General features: G+C 44.5%; 1 protein-coding gene across 5 annotated transcripts in view; it reads left to right on the top strand.

The window, feature by feature from the left end:
• LOC119970564 (zinc finger FYVE domain-containing protein 16-like) overlaps positions 1–20,417 on the top strand; it is a 125,577-nt gene that overhangs the window by 54,241 nt on the left and 50,919 nt on the right. For all 5 annotated transcript variants that reach the window (XM_038805393.1, XM_038805395.1, XM_038805396.1 and 2 more), the window contains 3 exons: positions 15,479–15,642; positions 15,867–16,101; positions 19,058–19,177. In XM_038805393.1, coding sequence (XP_038661321.1) covers positions 15,479–15,642; positions 15,867–16,101; positions 19,058–19,177 — 519 coding nt within the window. The remainder of the gene's footprint in view (positions 1–15,478; positions 15,643–15,866; positions 16,102–19,057; positions 19,178–20,417) is intronic.

Raw genomic sequence — 20,417 nt, 5'->3', positions numbered from 1 at the left:
ATTCCCTCACACTATTTCAGCAAATAATTTGCACCTTATGCACCGCAAAGTTGAATACAATGGGGTGCTTAAACAACCAAAATGTTGATCATTACGTAAGCATGGTGGTGACTTTGGGAGGTTTTAGGACCCTTTATTGATTTCTTTTTTGTATCCTGTTTGTGGCAACACCAGGAATGGCCCATATATTTACTATCCTTAGTTACCCTCTGAAAATAATGCGTTTGTATAATGTGGGACTGAAGTAACACGCAGTCCTTTCCGGAAGGATATCAATGAACAAATTGGTGTTTTGCAAATTACATTTTTTCTTGAGTTGAATTTGTGATATGCCATTAATTTCTGCTTAAAGATACTGTTTACAAATGACAGCAGGGCAAGTGTCTATTATTTTACATTTTGCAAAGTATTGTAAGTCTCTACTTTGCATGATTTTCACATTTCAAGAAAATGTTCCCACTAGCAAATACTGCAGAACTTCAAAAACGGCCATGTAAATGGCAAGCTAGACACAGTAACAAATAAGATCAGTTAAACCTTTCTGACCTTTTACCGGGGGACCGTACGCCACCGAGCCCCTGGAGGGGGACTTGTAAATGAAATGGTTTCTCCACGGGCTGGACATAACCAGCAATGGGGGAGGAAAAGAAACAGGGACCGGAAGCACTGCTAGGACGAGGGAGATTATGGAGAGCATCAACTTTCATGCAGTCGGGGAAAGCATCAGGTCCGGATGGCTTCCCAGAGAGCTGCTATTCAAACATGCCCAAACCAAGTTCCAATACCTGGGGATCCCGATAGCCCATAAGTGGACCTGTCGAGTCTAGTGGAAGAGGTAAAGAGACATGCAGAGGTAGAGCTTGCTCCCACTCTCCCTGGAGGGAAAAGTGCAGACAATAAAAATAAACATGCTGCCAATATTCCTCTTGCCATTCAGATACCTCCCGATCTTCATCCCCAAGGCTGCCTTCACAAAGGTAGAAAAATTAATTATGTCATTTGTGTGGGTGGTGTGGTGGCACAGTGGTTAGCATTGCTGCCTATGGCACTGAGGACCCGGGTTCGAATCCCGGCCCTGGGTCACTGTCTGTGTGGAGTTTGCACATTCTCCCCGTGTCTGCGTGGGTTTCACCCCCACAATCCAAAGATGTGCAGGATAGGTGGATTGGACACACTAAATTGCCCCTTAATTGGAAAAAATAATTGGGTACTCTAAATTTATAAAAAAAAAAAAAAAAAAAAATTTGTGTGGGTGGTGAAAAGAAAAACCAAAAATCTGTAAAAGCATCTTCCAAAAAACGAGGAATATGGGGGACTTGGTGCTGCCGAACCTCTGATTGTACCACTGGGTGGCAAACATAAAGTGGACAGGGGGTGGGTGAGAGAGCCGGATGGGTGTGAATGGAGGAGGCCTCCTGTATGGGGACATCCCACTGAGCACTAGCCATGACTCCACTCGCATTCACCCCCCTCAACCAAATACTCAAGTAACCCAGTGGTGCTGGTCACTTTTATTTAAAAAAAAAAAAAATTTTTTATTCAAATTTTCACAAAATATCAATGACAGAAAATACTAAGAACAGAAAGAACAACCCCCCCCCCCCCCCCCTCCCCCCAATACAAAAAAAGAAGAAATAAATTAACGCCCGACATTAGCAAAAAACAAATATACACGTCCCGTCAGCCCAAAACAAAGGGACGTTCCCCCCGGGATTGCTGCTGCTGCCGGCCTTATTTCTACCGTTCTGCCAGGAATGGTTGCCACCTCCTGAATAACCCCTGCATTGATCACCTTAGGGCAAATGTCGCCCACTCCAATTTAATAAACCCTGCCATATCGTTGATCCAGGCCTCCACGCTTGGGGGTCTCACATCCTTCCACTGAAGAAGAATCCTCCGCTGGGCTACAATTGATGCAAAGGCCAGAATGCCGGCCTCTTTCGCCTCCTGCACTCCCGGCTCCTCTGCAACCCCAAATATTGCGAGCCCCCAGCCCGGTTTGACCCTGGATCCTACCACCCTCGACACCGTCCTTGCTACGCCCTTCCAAAATTCCCCCAGCGCTGGGCATGCCCAGAACATATGGGCATGGTTTGCTGGGCTCCCTGAGCACCTAATACACCTATCCTCGCTCCCAAAGAACCGGCTCATCCTTGTCCCGGTCAAGTGAGCCCTATGCAGCACCTTAAACTGTATGAGGCTAAGCCTCGCACAAGAAGAGGAGGAGTTCACCCTTCCTAGGGCGTCCGCCCACGGCCCCGCCTCAATCTCCTCACCCAGCTCCTCCTCCCATTTACCCTTCAGCTCCTCCACCGAGGCCTCGTCTACCTCCTGCATCACTTGGTTCGTTGCCGAGATCCTCCCCTCTCCAACCCACACCCCCGAGAGCACCCTGTCCTGGACCCCACGCGGCGGCAACAGAGGTAACTCCGCCACCTGCCGCCTGACAAACGCCCTTACCTGCATGTACCTAAAGGTGTTCCCCGGGAGGAGCCCAAACTTCCCTTCCAGCTCAACCAGGCTCGCAAACTTCCCGTCTACAAACAGGTCCCTCAACCTCCTAACACCTGCCCTGTGCCAACTCAGGAACCCGCCATCAATTCTCCCCGGGACAAACCGGTGGCTCCCCCGTATTGGGGACCCCATCGAGGCCCCCACCTCCCCCCTATTCCGTCTCCATTGCCCCCAAAGTTTGAGGGTAGCCGCCACCACCGGGCTCGTGGTATACCTCGTTGGAGGGAGCGGCAGCGGAGCCGTTACCAGCGCCTCCAGGCTCGTGCCCACACAGGACACCATCTCCATCCTCTTCCATGCTGCCCCTTCGCCGTCCATTACCCACATACGCACCATCGCTGCGTTGGCAGCCCAATAATACCCACAGAGGTTGGGCCGAGCCCCCCCCCCCCCCCCCCCCCCCCGTCCCGCTCCAAGAACACCCTTCTCACCCTTTGGGTCCCGTGCCGTCACACAAACCCCGTAATGCTCCTGTTAACCTGGGTGCTGGTCACTCTTAAGGACCTGGAACCAGCTCAGGCACCATTTCAATCTTGGTGCAATGCCTGCTGCGGCCCTTTTCTGCAAAAACCATAAATTAACCCCAACAACAATAGATGCCTCCTTCAAAACCTGGAGACAGGAAGAGGTACTGTCAGGAGACCTGTACATTAGACAGCAGAGTAGCGACTCTGGAAGAACTAACAGAAAAGATCCATATCCCAAAAGGGAATGAATTTAGTTAGGTACAATTGAGGGATTACCTATGCAAAGAGATCGCTACGTTCCCTAGCTACCCGGACATATATTACTGTACAGACTGCTGGCAGGTCAGGGGACGGGAACTGCACCAACATGTACGGATGAATGGTAGGCAAGGTAAAGGCCCTGCTGGACGAGACATGAGAAAGGATGGGGACAGGAGCTGGGCATGGAGATGGGGGAGGACTCTGAACCGAGGCACTGCACAGGGATGAACTCCTCCTCATGTGCAGGTGGAAGGGTACATTTTTCCAGGGCACACATGAGCAGGTTCTACCCAGAGGTGGAGGACAAATGTGAATGTGCCAGGGAGGCCTGGCCAATCACACCCACATGTTCTGATCCTACCCCAAACCTGTCTGGTACAGACTGCCTTTTTCCAAGCCATGCCCAGGATTGTGGGGTGAGGGTGGTGCCTTGCCTGCTTGTGGCGGTCTTCGGGGTGTTGGAACAGCCAGAGCTCTTTACGTGTAGAGGGGCAAGATGGCTAGACTTTGCCTCTCTGATAGCCCGCCGGAGATTCCTACGCAGCTGGAGATCAACAGTGCCACCCAAGGCTGCGGATTAGATGTCTGACTTGGCAGAGGATCTGCAGAAGGTTTCCATAATATATGGAGACAATTCATCAGCCTAGGTGAAGTGGGAGGGGAAAAGGAGGGGGGAGATACGAAAATGTGGATTGGGGAGAGGAGACAAGACCCAGAATACAGGGGAAACCAGCACAGAGGGAGTAAAGGGTGCTGAGGGAGGGTGAAAACCTATTTCAGCTGTCATACCCCTAGTATGCTTTAATACAATGGGGTGGCATGTATATAGTTTACGGTTCTTGTGACCAATCAGTTGGATTTTACTGTTAATATGCCTCGTTTCTGTATATGTTTCCTGTGTGTTCTTATCTTTTTGTTACAAATACAAATGTAAATCAATAAAATTTCTTTTTTTTAAAAGAAGTAACATATGAAATTTTGAAGTGTGCTATTTCTAACACAGTGGCTGCAATATAACTTAATTTTTATATTGATATGTAATAATACAACTCCACAGTGATCCTGTGCTTAGACGTCTGCAGGACAATATCAGTGGGGTCCACTGAAGTTGGTATTTTGTTTAGAACATAGAACATAGAACATAGAACAGTACAGCACAGAACAGGCCCTTCGGCCCTCGATGTTGTGCCGAGCAATGATCACCCTACTTAAACCCACGTAACCCGTATACCCGTAACCCAACAATCCCCCTATTAACCTTACACTATGGGCAATTTAGCATGGCCAATCCACCTAACCCGCACATCTTTGGACTGTGGGAGGAAACCGGAGCACCCGGAGGAAACCCACGCACACATGGGGAGGACGTGCAGACTCCACACAGACAGTGACCCAGCCGGGAATCGAACTTGGGACCCTGGAGCTGTGAAGCATTGATGCTAACCACCATGCTACCGTGAGGCCCCAAGAACGTGAAAGCATTGAAAATCTTCAGTCTAATATGGGATTTTAAACAAAGCTATCCGTATGATTGAATAAATAGGACTAGGAAATCAGATACTCAGTTTCAGGACTTAATTTGTAAAGTTAGTGCACAACAAAGTTTAATATAAATATTCGTATAGAAAACATTGATCACACAAGTACGGCCAAATTCAAATGAGCCTGTTATAATGCAGTACCATAAATTACAACATTCTATTCAAATTGATAGCTTTTAAAAGTATTTGGGTTTTAATATTGAAGCTTAATTTCTTGCAAATAATAAAAATACCTAGTTTATAAGGCATTGTCCAAACAGCACGTAGTTGTTTTTTTTGGAAGTGTACAGCAATACTTCCAAAAAACCACAGTCCTGATACTGAGTGCTGAGCTTGTGGCATTTGAGTGCTACAGTGAGAGTTTGGTGACTGAGGGAGTAAAAGGGTTATTTAAAGTCTAGTATTTCTTTTATTTAGTTAATTAACTTAAAAGTTGCTGTTTGGTCTATAAGAAGGTGAATTTTGAATCAGCTTTAAACAAGGTTCTACTTGGACTTACTTGCAGCTGGAGCTTGTTAATTAGTTAATTGCATTAGGCCAGTTTTTAGAAGCTAGAGTCACAGTATAAATAGGGGCTAGATACAGTGCAGACTTTGTTTGCACTGAGTGCTGAGCTTGTGGCATTTGAGTGCTACAGTGAGAGTTTGGTGACTGAGGGAGTGCTGAGCTTGTGGCATTTGAGTGCTACAGTGAGAGTTTGGTGACTGAGGGAGTGCTGAGCTTGTGGCATTTGAGTGCTACAGTGAGAGTTTGGTGACTGAGGGAGTTAGGTGAGGAGGGAGTAAGGTACTCCTTTCATTTAATTTCCTATATTTATCAAAGAGCGTGAAGGGAACCAGGAGTTTAGAGTACAGCTGACTGGGAGCAGAGTCGGAGGGCGGAGGTCCAGTTGGTCCACAGGGCAGCTAATTCTGTAAAGTAAGAGGGGATGGAGGCTAGGGCAGTTGCATGCTCCTCCTGTAGGATGTGGGTGGTGAGGGATACCACCGGTGTCCCCGCTGACTATACCTGCGGGAAGTGCACCCAACTCCAGCTCCTCAGAGACCGTGTTAAGGTACTGGAGCTGGAGCTGGATGAACTTCGGATCATCCGGGAGGCAGAGGGGGTCATAGAGAAGAGTTACAGGGAGGTAGCCACACCAAAGATACTGGACAAGAGTAGCTGGGTTACAGTCAGGGGAAAGAAAACTAACAGGCAGACATTGCAGGGATCCCTCGTGGCCATTCCCCTTCAAAACAAGTATACCGTTTTGGATGCTGTTGGGGGGGATGACCTACCGGGGGAAGGCCCCAGCGGCCAGGTCTCTGGCACTGAGTCTGGCTCTGGGGCTCAGAAGGGAAGGGGGGAGCATAGAAAAGCAATAGTAATAGGAGATTCAATGGTTAGGGGAATAGATAGGAGATTCTGTGGTCGCGAGCGAGACTCCCGAAAGGTATGTTGCCTCCCGGGTGCCAGGGCCAGGGATGTCTCTGATCGTGTCTTCAGGATCCTGAAGGGGGAGGGTGAGCAGCCAGAAGTCGTGGTGCACATTGGTACCAACGATGTAGGTAGGAAAAAGGGTGTGGAGGTAATAAACAAGTTTAGGGAGTTAGGCTGGAAGTTAAGGGCCAGGACAGACAGAGTTGTCATCTCTGGTTTGTTGCCGGTGCCACGTGATAGCGAGGCTAGGAATAGGGAGAGAGTGCAGTTGAACACGTGGCTGCAGGAATGGTGTAGGAGGGAGGGCTTCAGGTATTTGGATAATTGGAGCGCATTCTGGGGAAGGTGGGACCTGTACAAGCAGGACGGGTTGCATCTGAACCAGAGGGGCACCAATATCCTGGGGGGGAGGTTTTCTAGTACTCTTCGGGAGGGTTTAAACTAATTTGGCAGGGGAATGGGAACCGGATCTGTAGTCCAGCAACTAAGGTAGACGATAGTCAGGACGCCAAAGCACGTAGTGATGCAGTGGGGAAGGTAACAATGACAAAGGAGAGTACTTGCAGGCAAGGAGATGGGTTGAAGTGTGTATACTTTAATGCAAGAAGCATCAGGAATAAGGTGGGTGAACTTAATGCATGGATCGGTACTTGGGACTACGATGTGGTGGCCATCACGGAAACTTGGATAGAAGAGGGGCAGAAATGGTTGTTGGAGGTCCCTGGTTATAGATGTTTCAACAAGATTAGGGAGGATGGTAAAAGAGGTGGGGGGGTGGCATTGTTAATTAGAGATAGTATAACAGCTGCAGAAAGGCAGTTCGAGGGGGATCTGCCTACTGAGGTAATATGGGTTGAAGTTAGAAATAGGAAAGGAGCAGTCACCTTGTTGGGAGTGTTCTATAGGCCCCCCAATAGCAGCAGAGATGTGGAGGAACAGATTGGGAAACAGATTCTGGAAAGGTGCAGAAGTCACAGGGTAGTAGTCATGGGCGACTTCAACTTCCCAAACATTGAGTGGAAACTCTTTAGATCAAATAGTTTGGATGGGGTAGTGTTTGTGCAGTGTGTCCAGGAAGCTTTTCTAACACAGTATGTAGATTGTCCGACCAGAGGGGAGGCCATATTGGATTTAGTACTTGGTAATGAACCAGGGCAGGTGATAGATTTGTTAGTGGGGGAGCATTTTGGAGGTAGTGACCACAATTCTCTGACTTTCACTTTAGTAATGGAGAGGGATAGGTGCGAGCAACAGGGCAAGGTTTATAATTGGGGGAAGGGTAAATACAATGCTGTCAGACAAGAATTGAAGTGCAGAAGTTGGGAACATAGGCTGTCAGGGAAGGACACAAGTGAAATGTGGAACTTGTTCAAGGATCAGGTACTGCGTGTCTTTGATATGTATGTCCCTGTCAGGCAGGGAAGAGATGGTCGAGTGAGGGAACCATGGTTGACAAGAGAGGTTGAATGTCTTGTTAAGAGGAAGAAGGAGACTTATGTAAGGCTGAAGAAACAAGGTTCAGACAGTGCGCTGGAGGGATACAAGATAGCCAGGAGGGAACTGAAGAAAGGGATTAGGAGAGCTAAGAGAGGGCATGAAAAATCTTTGGCGGGTAGGATCAAGGAAAACCCCAAGGCCTTTTACACATACGTGAGAAATATGAGAATGACTAGAGTGAGAGTAGGTCCGATTAAGGACAGTAGCGGGAGATTGTGTATTGAGTCTGAAGAGATAGGAGAGGTCTTGAACAAGTATTTTTCTTCAGTATTTACAAATGAGAGGGGCCATATTGTTGGAGAGGACAGCGTGAAGCAGACTGATAAGCTTGAGGAGATACTTGTCAGGAAGGAAGATGTGTTGCGCGTTTTGAAAAACTTGAGGATAGACAAGTCCCCCGGGCCTGACGGGATATATCCAAGGATTCTCTGGGAAGCAAGAAATGAAATTGCAGAGCCGTTGGCAATGATCTTTTCGTCCTCGCTGTCAACAGGGGTGGTACCAGAGGATTGGAGAGTGGCGAATGTCGTGCCCCTGTTCAAAAAAGGGAATAGGGATAACCCTGGGAATTACAGGCCAGTTAGTCTTACTTCGGTGGTAGGCAAAGTAATGGAAAGGGTACTGAGGGATAGGATTTCTGAGCATCTGGAAAGGCATTGCTTGATTAGGGATAGTCAGCACGGATTTGTGAGGGGTAGGTCTTGCCTTACAAGTCTTATTGAATTCTTTGAGGAGGTGACCAAGCATGTGGATGAAGGTAAAGCAGTGGATGTAGTGTACATGGATTTTAGTAAGGCATTTGATAAGGTTCCTCATGGTAGGCTTATGCAGAAAGTAAGGAGGCATGGGATAGTGGGAAATTTGGCCAGTTGGATAACAAACTGGCTAACCGATAGAAGACAGAGAGTTGTGGTGGATGGCAAATATTCAGCCTGGAGCCCAGTTATCAGTGGCGTACCGCAGGGATCAGTTCTGGGTCCTCTGCTGTTTGTGATTTTCATTAACGACTTGGATGAGGGAGTTGAAGGGTGGGTCAGTAAATTTGCAGATGATACGAAGATTGGTGGAGTTGTGGATAGTGAGGAGGGCTGTTGTCGGCTTCAAAGAGACATAGATAGAATGCAGAGCTGGGCTGAGAAGTGGCAGATGGAGTTTAACCCTGACAAGTGTGAGGTTGTCCATTTTGGAAGGACAAATCTGAATGCGGAAAACAGGGTTAATGGTAGGGTTCTTGGCAATGTGGAGGAGCAGAGAGATCTTGGGGTCTATGTTCATTGTTCTTTGAAAGTTGCCACTCAAGTGGATAGAGCTGTGAAGAAGGCCTATGGTGTGCTAGCGTTCATTAGCAGAGGGATTGAATTTAAGAGCCGTGAGGTGATGATGCAGCTGTACAAAACCTTGGTCAGGCCACATTTGGAGTACTGTGTGCAGTTCTGGTCACCTCATTTTAGGAAGGATGTGGAAGCTTTGGAAAAGGTGCAAAGGAGATTTACCAGGATGTTGCCTGGAATGGAGAGTAGGTCATACGAGGAAAGATTGAGGGTGTTAGGCCTTTTCTCATTAGAACGGAGAAGGATGAGGGGCGACTTGATAGAGGTTTATAAGATGATCAGGGGAATAGATAGAGTAGACAGTCAGAGACTTTTTCCCCGGGTGGAACACACCATTACAAGGGGACATAAATTTAAGATAAATGGTGGAAGATATAGAGGGGATGTCAGATGTAGGTTCTTTACCCAGAGAGTAGTGGGGGCATGGAATGCACTGCCTGTGGTAGTAGTTGAGTCGGAAAATTTATGGACCTTCAAGCGGCTATTGGATAGGTACTTGGATTAGGGTAGAATAAGGGAGTGTAGGTTAACTTCTTAAGGGCAGCACGGTAGCATTGTGGATAGCACAATTGCTTCACAGCTCCAGGGTCCCAAGTTCGATTTCGACTTGGGTCACTGTCTGTGTGGAGTCTGCACATCCTCCCCGTGACTGCGTGGGTTTCCTCCGGGTGCTCCGGTTTCCTCCCACAGTCCAAAGATGTGCAGGTTGGGTGGATTGGCCATGACAAATTGTCCAAAATTCTATGATTAACCTAGGACAAAAGTTCGGCGCAACATCGTGGGCCGAAGGGCCTGTTCTGTGCTGTATTTCTCTATCTATCTCTATCTCTAGGCTTCAATTCATTTCCAGCATTAGAATTTGAATTTAATCTAAAATATTAGCCTCCCTGTTTTTACTTCTAAAATTTAAATTGTTCATCTGAGTGCAGAGCGGTATTTTGGGGCAGACGAATATTGAGCGAGGAATGAAATACTTCCCTATGGACAAAATGACAATCTTCAGCAAAGTCTGATTGACATTCCTGAATTTCACCTTTGTGACTTTTTATATCTTTACTTTTCAGAGCTGAATTTGTATTTTTGTTGTTCGCACTTCCTCTAGTAACTGTTCTCCCATGGCTCTGATGCTTTTGTTGAATGATTTTCAGTGCTACATGAAGCTAGAATTGAAGTAAAACCCAATCCTCGAACAACATTTATGTTGATAAAGAATTGCTGAGGAATTACTATATTGCCAGGATCTATTATCTGGATGAAACAAGCCATATTCTGAAGTAGACTTCTAAAACCCTGCATCACTTGATATTCATTTGATATCCCAAACAGTTTTCTTTCCTCCTCTAATGCTACCACCACAAAAAAAAATCATACTAGCTGTGGAACCTTGCTATACTCAAATTGGATTCTACACTTATCTACATAGCACCAGTGATTGGTACTTCATAGTTCAAGCTTTCGAGATGAAACCTTTCATGACTTCAGGACATCCCAAAGCACTTGGGGTCCATGAAGAATTTTTCAAACGTAGTCACTCTTCTAATGTAGGAAATGCAGCAATCAATTTGAGCACAGCAGGGCCCATCAAACAACAATGTGCTGATTATTTAAAAAAAATATTTAAATAAAATTTTCAACATTTGATACATAAACTTAAGGCCAAAAAAAAACAGCCCCCCACAAACCAGAAACGAAATCCCTCCTTTCTCCACCTCCTCAGCAGCTGATGGAGGCCAGTTCCTTCAAGCAAGAAATAAATAGGCGCCATATCTTATGAAACCCTTCCACATTCTTTCTCAAGGAGAAGTAAACTGTCTCCAAATGCAGAAACTCCAAGTCCCCCAACCACACTGAGGCAGAGGGTTCAGAAGCTGACCTCCACCCCAACAGGTGCCGCCTCCTAGCCACTAGCTAGGCGAAAGCTAAAACGTCTACCCCCGCCTCTGACTGCAGCCCCGGCAGATCTGACACCCCGAATATGGCTCGAGGGACTGGGTAAGTCCATCTGCAAGATCGCCAAAATGGTGCAGTAGAATGAGCCTAAGAACTTCTTCAACTCGCAAACATCCTCCACCCCCTCAGACAACCGACTCATTCTCGACCTCGTCAGGTATAACTCACGCACAATCTTCAACTGTATCAGCCCGGCCCCGCACAAGATGTTGACACATTCACTCTCCGCAACACTTCGCACCACAACCCCTCTTCCAACCCTCCTATTCTTCCTCCCACTCGACCTTCACCCCCTCCAAAGATACCGTATCCTCTTCCATAAAAAGCCGAGGTGAATCCCCCCACTCCAACTCCATCACAGACCACATCCCTCCAGCAATAAGAGGGGAGCAGCACCGGAACATCAGGAAAGTCTTCCTGACAAAATCCCAAACCTCCATATACTTGAAGGCCTCAGTCCGCGGAATCAGTCGTAGGTAACTGCAGAGTGTGGTGAACTCAGCCCAACACATCCCACAAGCTTGCCATCCTCCCATTGATTCTGTATACACCTCCCACTGCCTCAGAAAGGTAGACAGCATTATCATAGACCCTCACACCCAGGCTTTGCCCTCTTCCAGACCCTTCCATCAGGCAGAAGATACAGAAGTCTGAGAACCCTCACTGCCAGACATAGTAGGAACAGCTTCTTCCCCACAGCTACTAGGCGCCTCAGTGACTCTCCCTTGGACTGATCTGTTCCCTGGAAGAACAATGCCCTATGCTCTCTTGTTGGCCCTTGTTTCGCACTGGAACCAATCACTATTTGTTGATGTACCATTGTCAATATACTCTGTTGGTTATTCTTTTGTCTACTGTGTACATTCCCTTGACCATAGAAAAATACTTTTCACTGTACATTATTTATAGCTCTATCTATGTTTTTGGTTTCCACCCCTTTATTCGATTAGTACCACCCCATAACTAATAAACTGAAAGAAATGCAGATCATTTAAAAAAAAAACAAAAAAAAAACTAACACAGAATATCAAAAAGGATAGCAAAAGGTTCCAGAGGTACATAAAAGAGAAGAGAGTTGCTAAGTTGAATGTTGGCCCCAACTAGTGAGTTAATAGTAAGGAACACAGAAATGGCAGTGATGCTAAATCAGTACTTTACCTCGATTTTCACGGTGGAGGACACTCGTACCATTCCTATAGGAACGGGCAAATCAGAGGTTATAGAAAGGGTGGAACTTGGAACAATCAGCATCATTAGGGAAACTGTACTTAACCAACTCTTGGAATTGAGGGCAAACAAGTCTCCAGGCTCTGATGGCCTACATCCTAGGGTGTTAAAGGAAGTGGCAGCAAAGATAATGGATCCATTGGTTATGATATTCCAAAATTCCCTGGATACAGGAAAGGTTCCACTGGATTGGAAAAATGCTAACGTCCTTATTCAAAAATGGAGGGAGGCAGAATTTGGGAATTATAGAACAGTTAGTTTGATAATTGTTGTTGGAAAATTGTTAGAAACAATTATCAAGGATGTAATATCAGGACATTTGGAAAGCCAAAGCGCCATCCATCAGAGTCAGCATGGTTTTATGAAGGGCAAATCATGGTTGACTAATTTGCTTGAGTTCTTCAAAGACGTAATAAGCAAAGTGGATAATGGGGTTCCTGTAGATGTAGTATATCTGGACTTCCGGAAGGTGTTTGATAAGGTGCCATACAGGAGGTTAATTCACAAGGTGAAATCACATGGGATTATGGGTAATTTATTAGCTTGGATAGAAGACTGGCTGGCGGACAGCAGACAGAGTTGGGATTTTAAAAAGATTTTTTAAAAAAATTTTTAAATTTAGTGTACCCAATTATTTTTATTTATTTATTTATTTTTCCAATTAAGGGGCAATTTAGAGTGCCCAATCCACCTAACCAGCACATCTTTGGGTTGTGGGGGCGAAACCCACGCAAACACGGGGAGAATGTGCAAACTCCACACGGACAGTGACCCAGAGCCGGGATCGAACCTGGGACCTCGGCGCCGTGAGGCAACAGGGCTAACCCACTGCGCCACCGTGCTGCCCAGAGTTGGGATAAATGGGTCTTTTTCTGGATGGAAAGATGCAACTAGTGGGGTGTCACAGGGTTCGGTCCTTGGCCCCCAGCTAGTTACAATCTATATTAGGGACTTGGATACAAGGCTAGAAGGATCTATAGCCAAATTTGCAGATGACACAAAAATAGGTGGGACACTAAGTTGCAATGAGGAAATAAGAACTTTAAAAATGAATATAGATAGGTTAGGAGAGTGGGACAAAATGTGGCAGATAGAGTTTAATATGGATAAGTGTGAGGTCATTCATTTTGGTCAAAAAAATGGAAGGCAGCTTGTTATCTAAATGGGGAGAGACTTCGGGGTGCTCCAATGCAGAGGGATCTGGGTGTCCTCGTGCATGAGTCACAGAAAACGAGCATGCAGGTGCAGCAGATAATAAGGAAAGCAAATGGTATGTTGGCATTTATAACAAAAGGAATTGAGTATAAAGGTAAGGAAGTGTTGTTGCAACTATAGAAAACATTGGTAAGACCGCACCTGGAGTATGGTGCACAGTTTTGATCCCCTTATTTGAGGAAAGATATAGTGTCGTTAGAGGCAGTTCAGAGGAGGTTCACTAGATTGATTCCAGAGATGAGGGGTTGTCGTCTGAGGATAGATTGAACAGTTTAGGTCTATACTCTCTGGAGTTTAGAAGAATGAGGGGAGATCTAATTGAGGTATACCAGATGCGAAAAGGTATGGATGAAATAGATGTGGAGCAGATGCTTCCTCTTGTGGGGCATTCTAAAACGTGAGGTCATAATCTTAGACTGAGAGGTAGCAAATTTAAAACAGATTTGAGGAAAAAAATACTTCTCCCAAAGAGTTGTGAATCTGTGGAATTCGATACCCCAGAGTGCGGTGGATGCAGGGGCAGTGAGTAAATTTAAGGAGGAGTTAGACAGATTTTTAGTTGGTAATGGGTTGAAGGATTATGGAGAGCGGGCAGGACTGGAGTTGACAGGATGGGTTTAGCCATGATCACATTGAGGGTGTTTGCTCGGGAGGCTCAATTGCCTACCCGCTCCTAGGTCATGTGTTCTAGGGAGGAGAAGCTCTGGCTGATTTTGCAAAACAGCTCTTGACCTATAACGTTGTAGGTAGCAGATGAGGAACATATCAGCCATGATAGAATGGCGGAGCATATTCTGCTCCTATATCTTATGAACCTATGAAATTGTGTTTATGCCACTGACCCCCTAACTTATCTCTTTAGGCAATAGTATCATTCGGGTGATGTGATCCCCTTCCAAGGCCAGTGTAACTTTTCTGAATTTCAGAAAGCATAACTGAATGCTGTACTCCAGATGGGGACTTATCTACAACAGTATGGTTCAGTCTCTTTGTGTCATCCTGTAATATCAGCATGAAGGCTACTGAATAGGGATCAGGCGAAGGAGCCCTGGCTGACTCCGCCACCCCCTCTCCTTATCCAAAGACACTGAAAACAACCTTATAATCCCAACTGCTGCCCTAGCTGAGGTCAGCTAACACAGAAGAGATGATTTGGTTTCCAGTCTGCTGTGGCACTTAGTTGCACATATTAGTTACACTGCTACTAACTTTGTTTCAGATTGCCGCATCTGCAGTAATTTAATTTTACATGCTACATTGGCTTTCACCCAAAAGACCATTTGGGAAATCTTTAAGTTATCCTGCACATGAAAAAGCAATTTCTCTCTGCCAATTTAAAAATAAAATGGCGACCAAAATTCTGCACAGTACTTCAAGTGTTGTCTGACCAATACTCAAACACAACGGTAGCACAAGTGGATAGCATTGTGGCTTCACAGTGCCAGGGTCCCAGGTTCGATTCTTCGCTGAGTCACTGTGCAGAGTCTGCACGTTCTCCCCGTGTCTGCGTGGGTTTCCTCCGGGTGCTCCGGTTTCCTCCCACAGTCCAAAGACGTGCAGGTTAAGTGGATTGGACATGATAAAATTGTCCTTAGTGACCAAAAAGGTTAGGTGAGTTATTGGGTAACGGGGATAGGGTGGAAGTGAGGGCTTAAGTGGGTCGGTGCAGACACGATGGGCTTAATGGCCTCCTTCTGCATTGTATGTTCTATGTACTATGTACACAAGCCATAATAACTTATGCTAGTGAAATATCTATATGTACATAAATTGTTTACATGTATTTGATCCATTGGCTGTTGTTAGACTAATTTGTATCGGCAAATCTGAGATTTCCTGAGTTTGGCATTCAGGATGAAGCATTTTTATGAACCTTTATGCTATCTTCGGAATCTCTATTCTTTAATGCTAAGAAAACATGACATTTCTTCTATGAAAATTTGCATTAGTTCAAGTTGTGATCTAAAGAAAATAGAGTTGATGCAGTAGTCTTAATATGTTTGAAGCTTTCAATGAGAATATGTATAAATTTTATCGGGTATTCTTTTCTCCACAGGCATCTGTTCCAGAGAGCACAGAAGGGTATGGTTTGCAGATGGCATTCTGCCAAATGGAGAAGTGGCAGACACAGCAGTGATAGGAAGTTCAACAGTTGGAGTAGGCAAAAGAGTACCAGATGAAGTGTGCCGAATGAGTCCTGCCACACAAGAACCAAAAATGGTATTGATAATTGCCAAATTAATTCCTTTTAAAACAGCAAATCCAGATGTTATGGTAGAAACTTCTTAACTGAAAAAAGTGGCCTGTTGTATGTCTTTTGTACCATTTTGTTGAGATAAACAAACAAGTATTTATACAGAAGAATTTTTAGAAGAATTTTAAAATGTTTACCAAAATCTTCAATTACTTTAAGCTTTAGAGGTGCTCTTTCTCCCAATTTGCAGCCTTCGTCTTTTAACGCAGGGGATAAAATCCATTCTGTTGATGCTTTAAGGACTGATTCAGCTATAACAAAGACAGTTTTAACAAGTCTTCAAGATGTCAAGTCTGACATTACTTGTCGAGCAGACTATACAGCACTGGCTAATGTTGGCAAGTCTGTCGCAAAAATCATCAGCCTTATTCCAGATGATGAGCATGGTCTACCTCCCATTATTCTAGCAATTGGAGAACAAGAAGGTATTTGATATTGATATGCCAACATTTTTAATAAAGTTTTTTGTACATTTTTAAATGTAAAAGAAAGTTGTATTTGAAATGCTGTCACTTCTATAAAATAAGTAGAACTGAAAAGAAAACTTGCCTATGGTTCTTAAAGGTGCAAATGTATTTTATCTAAAATGAATTGCTTTGAAGGATCAATCATCGATTTGTAGGTGATAGTTTTTGTCATATGTACAGCAAGGTCAGACAAACTGATGAAATAGTTGGCCAGTTAAACTTATTGATTGGTCTTTGATCAAATCTTTCTTTGCCATGAATAACTTTAGAATGAAAAATGATTTGAGCCTTAAATTTGTTGCAAATATCAAGTTTAAATGAGTCTGCCTGATTTGAGGAATTATCTGAATAAATAATGTAACAGACAATTTGGATGTGATCTGGGCTTCAACCTTTGGATACTACTGAAATCTGAATAATAAAGACTTTCCTGGAAATATTAATGAGAAAGAAAGACCAGAAGGACACACAACCCGTGGCTAACTTGGGAAATTGAAGATAGCATTAAATTGAAAGAAAAAGCATCTGATTCCACCAAGATTAGTGGCAGATCAGAAGATTGGACAGGATGTTAAAAAAGCAAATAATGATTAAAATAACAATGAGGAAGAAATTTAAAGTCTGGGAGAAAGCTTGCTGGAAGTATAAAAACAGATTCGAAGAGTTTCTGCAGGTATTCAAAGAGTAACTAGCACTGGCTTTCCAGGGAGTGGGTCAGGGAAATTAATAATGGGAAATAAGGAAATGGCAGATAAATTGAACAGATATTTTGAATCTGTCGTCACTATAATGGATGCAACTAACATCCAATAAATAATTGTCAAGCAGGAACAGTGAGGCAGAACTTAAAACAATTAAAGACCTAATGGAAAGGGTACTAAGAAAATTATTGGAACGAAAAGCTGACAAGGCCTCAACTGGCTTCATCCTAGTATCTTAAAAGAAGTGACTGCTGAGATATTAGATGCATTAGTTTTGATTTTTCAAAAGTCCCTACATTCTGGAAAGATTCCATCACATTGGGGGAAAAAATAAAATAAATATAGGCGGCAGGGTGGCGCAGTGGTTAGCACTGCTGTCTCATGGCACCGAGGGCCCGGGTTCAATCCCGGCCTCGGGTCACTGTCCATGTGGAGTTTGCACATTCTCCCCGTGTCTGCGTGGGTCTCACCCCCACAAAACCCATAGATGTGCAGGACAGGTGGATTGGCCACGCTAAGTTGCCCCTTTATTGAAAAAAAATTGGGTTCTCTAAATTTTAAAATCATAGAATTTACAGTGCAGAAGGAGGCCATTCGGCCCATCGAGTCTGCACGGCCGTTGGAAAGAGCACCAAGTCCACACCTCCACCCAATCCCTGTCACCCCACCCAACCTTTTTGACCTCTTAAGGGCAATTTAGCATGACCAATCCACCTAACCTGCACACCTTTGGACTCTGGGAGGAAAACGGAGCACCCGGAGGAACCCCATGCAGACACTGGGAGAATGTGCCGGACAGACAGAGACCCAAGCTGGGAATCTAACCCGGGACCCTGGTGCTGTGAGGCTACTGTGCTACCCTAATAAATAAAAGGAAGAAATTAAATATAATTTCTCTATTCAAGAAAGAAGGGAGACAGAAGGAAGGAAACTACACGCCAGTTAGTGTAACATCTGTCATCAGGGAAATGCTGTAATTTGTTATTAAGGAGGTTATGGCTGGTTACTTAGAAAATCTCAATGCAATCAGGCAGAGTCAACATGGTTTTGTGAAAGGAAAATCATGTTTGACTAATTTATTGGACTTCTTTTGAAGAGGTAACAAGCAACATGGACAAAGGGAACGTGTGAATGTACGATACTTGGATTTTCAGAAGGCATTTGACAAGATGCCATGTCCAAGGTTGCTACACAAATTATGAGCTGGTGCTGAAGCATTTCAAACTGTCAGACTGCGAGTTGTAACTTTTTAAATCTCAATTGTAGTTGTAATTTGACTTGTTAATGAAGTAATATTGTAGATGTTGAGCTAAACTGGTGGATCCTGGTTGTATGTGGTAAAGCTATACTTGTATGTCTGCTTGGCTCAGTTGATAGCTCACACATGCCTGGGTTGGAAGATTTTTAGGTCAACTTGGAACTTGAAGCACAATCTAGACTGAAATACCTGTGTATTTTTGACTATTGCTTCATTGTTGGTTTTATTCTTTGATTGATATGTTAAAATATTTTTTTTTGTAAATAGAACATAGAACAGTACAGCACAGCACAGGCCCATGATGTTGTGCTAACCATTTATCCTAATCTAAGATCAACCAAACCTGCATCCCTTCAATTTACTGCTGTTCATGTGCCTGTCCAAGAGTTGCTTGAATGTCCCTATTGACTCTGACTCCACCACCTCTGCTGGCAATGCATTCCACGCATCCACACTCTCGTGGGCAGCACGGTAGCACAAGTGATGAGAACGGTGGCTTCACAGCGCCAGGATCCCAGGTTCGATTCCCTGTTGGGTCACTGTCTGTGTGGAGTCTGCACGTTCTCTCCGTGTCTGCGTGGGTTTCCTCCGGGTGCTCCAGTTTCCCTCCACAGTCCAAAGACGTGCAGGTTAGGTGGATTGGCCATGATAATTTACCCTTAGTGACCAAAAAGGTTAGGAGGGGTATTGGGTTATGGGGATAGAGTGGAAGTGAGGACTTAAGTGGCATGGTGCTAACTCGATGTGCCAAATGGCCTCTTTCTGCACTGTATGTTCTATGTTCTCTGTGTAAAGAACCTACCTCTGACACCTCCCCTACTCCTTAAATGTTAAAGCTGTAAGTGGGGAGACATTAGAGTTAATTTTCTAGAATGATATGATCGAATGAACAAAGTGTCCTCTTCATTCACTTATATTTTGTTTCATTAACTTTCTCCTTAATGCGGTGGTCCAGTAACATTGGAGGAACACCCATCTCAGGATCAGGCCATGTTGTTGCTGAAGGATGATGGGCCGAGTCCATTGACCTTTGTGTTAAATGCCAATCTCCTTGTAAATGTGAAACTTGTGAACTGTAAGTACACTCTCCATTTCATAAAGATGTATGCTAAGTAGTCATTTGAATCAGGAGCTATTGCTTCCAACTTTTTCCCCTCTCCCTCAGGTCTTCTGTTGCTCATACAATCTTTAATTTCTCTCTTCGCACGTGTTTTGCCCATTCCTTGCCTCAGTCTATGACAACTCCATGTGAGATAGTTTGAATAAATGTTACAACCCTTTTTAAAACTTAAGCTTGATACCCTTATTACCAAAAGACACTCTGTAAAACATTATTTGAAAGGCACTATATGATCTGTTTATATCTACCTGGGGGACACCAGTAGTTTTGCAAGGCTGGACCAAATATAACTTGCATGCTTCTTGGCAGGTGTAATCAAAGTTTTCAAAAGTTTTTTTTAACTCTCTCAATCCCAGGTGTATATGACCACTGGCACACCTGACATGACATTAGTGAGCTAAGACATTTCCGAACAAGTGGAATATGTTTGGCAAAGCCACGTCTCATTAATATTGTAAGCTAAATTTGAAGTTAACATGCAATGTTCCAGTCTAAATGAGACAAATTCCCAATTTGAAAACAAAAGATTCTGCAGTTGAGCTAATGAGATTAGTTTACTTCATTCCGAATAGTGTCTCTCGGAACAATCCTGCTGTAGTTAATCAACAGTGTAAATCAGCTGGCTAGAATCCATTAGTTGATTCTGTAGTTTCATACATTTGTTCTCAACTGATCTCCGTAATCACAGACATCAATAAAGAATTGTATACCTACGCCATTAAACCACATCCTTCATTAGGTGATTAGTTCTTTTAAGGAATACAGTAATATGGCCAGTGCTGTAGGAATCCATTTTGGTCCAAATGTTTAATGAACTCCAGTGTGCATAATAGCACAACTTGTCCAGTTAGTAAACTCACAGATGTGTCCATCACTGGCATTCCTACTCCCTGGCTATTAGCACAGAATCCCTCTTGAAAAAGTCTGAATGTACCCTCTGCTTCCCTTGGCATTCTCTGAAGGGTCTATTGAGGCTCCTGCAACTCTCCTCATGAACAGTGAGATATTGTTCACTTTACGAGCTGGTATTATACTTCCTACTCCCTTTCATGTTATGATCACAGTGTCCACCACAACCATCCTGAGCTTTGACATTGAATCACCATACCCACCATTTCCTCAACTTCCCTGCAGAATGTCTATTTACATACGGGCAGGTCATGCATTACTTTATCGTGGCTGTGCATTGACAACC

The sequence above is a fragment of the Scyliorhinus canicula genome, chromosome 8 (assembly GCF_902713615.1).
Source record: "Scyliorhinus canicula chromosome 8, sScyCan1.1, whole genome shotgun sequence".
Lineage (NCBI taxonomy): Eukaryota > Metazoa > Chordata > Chondrichthyes > Carcharhiniformes > Scyliorhinidae > Scyliorhinus > Scyliorhinus canicula.
The sequence above is the reverse complement of the archived record's forward strand: the minus strand, read 5'-3'. Positions and strand labels throughout refer to the sequence as shown.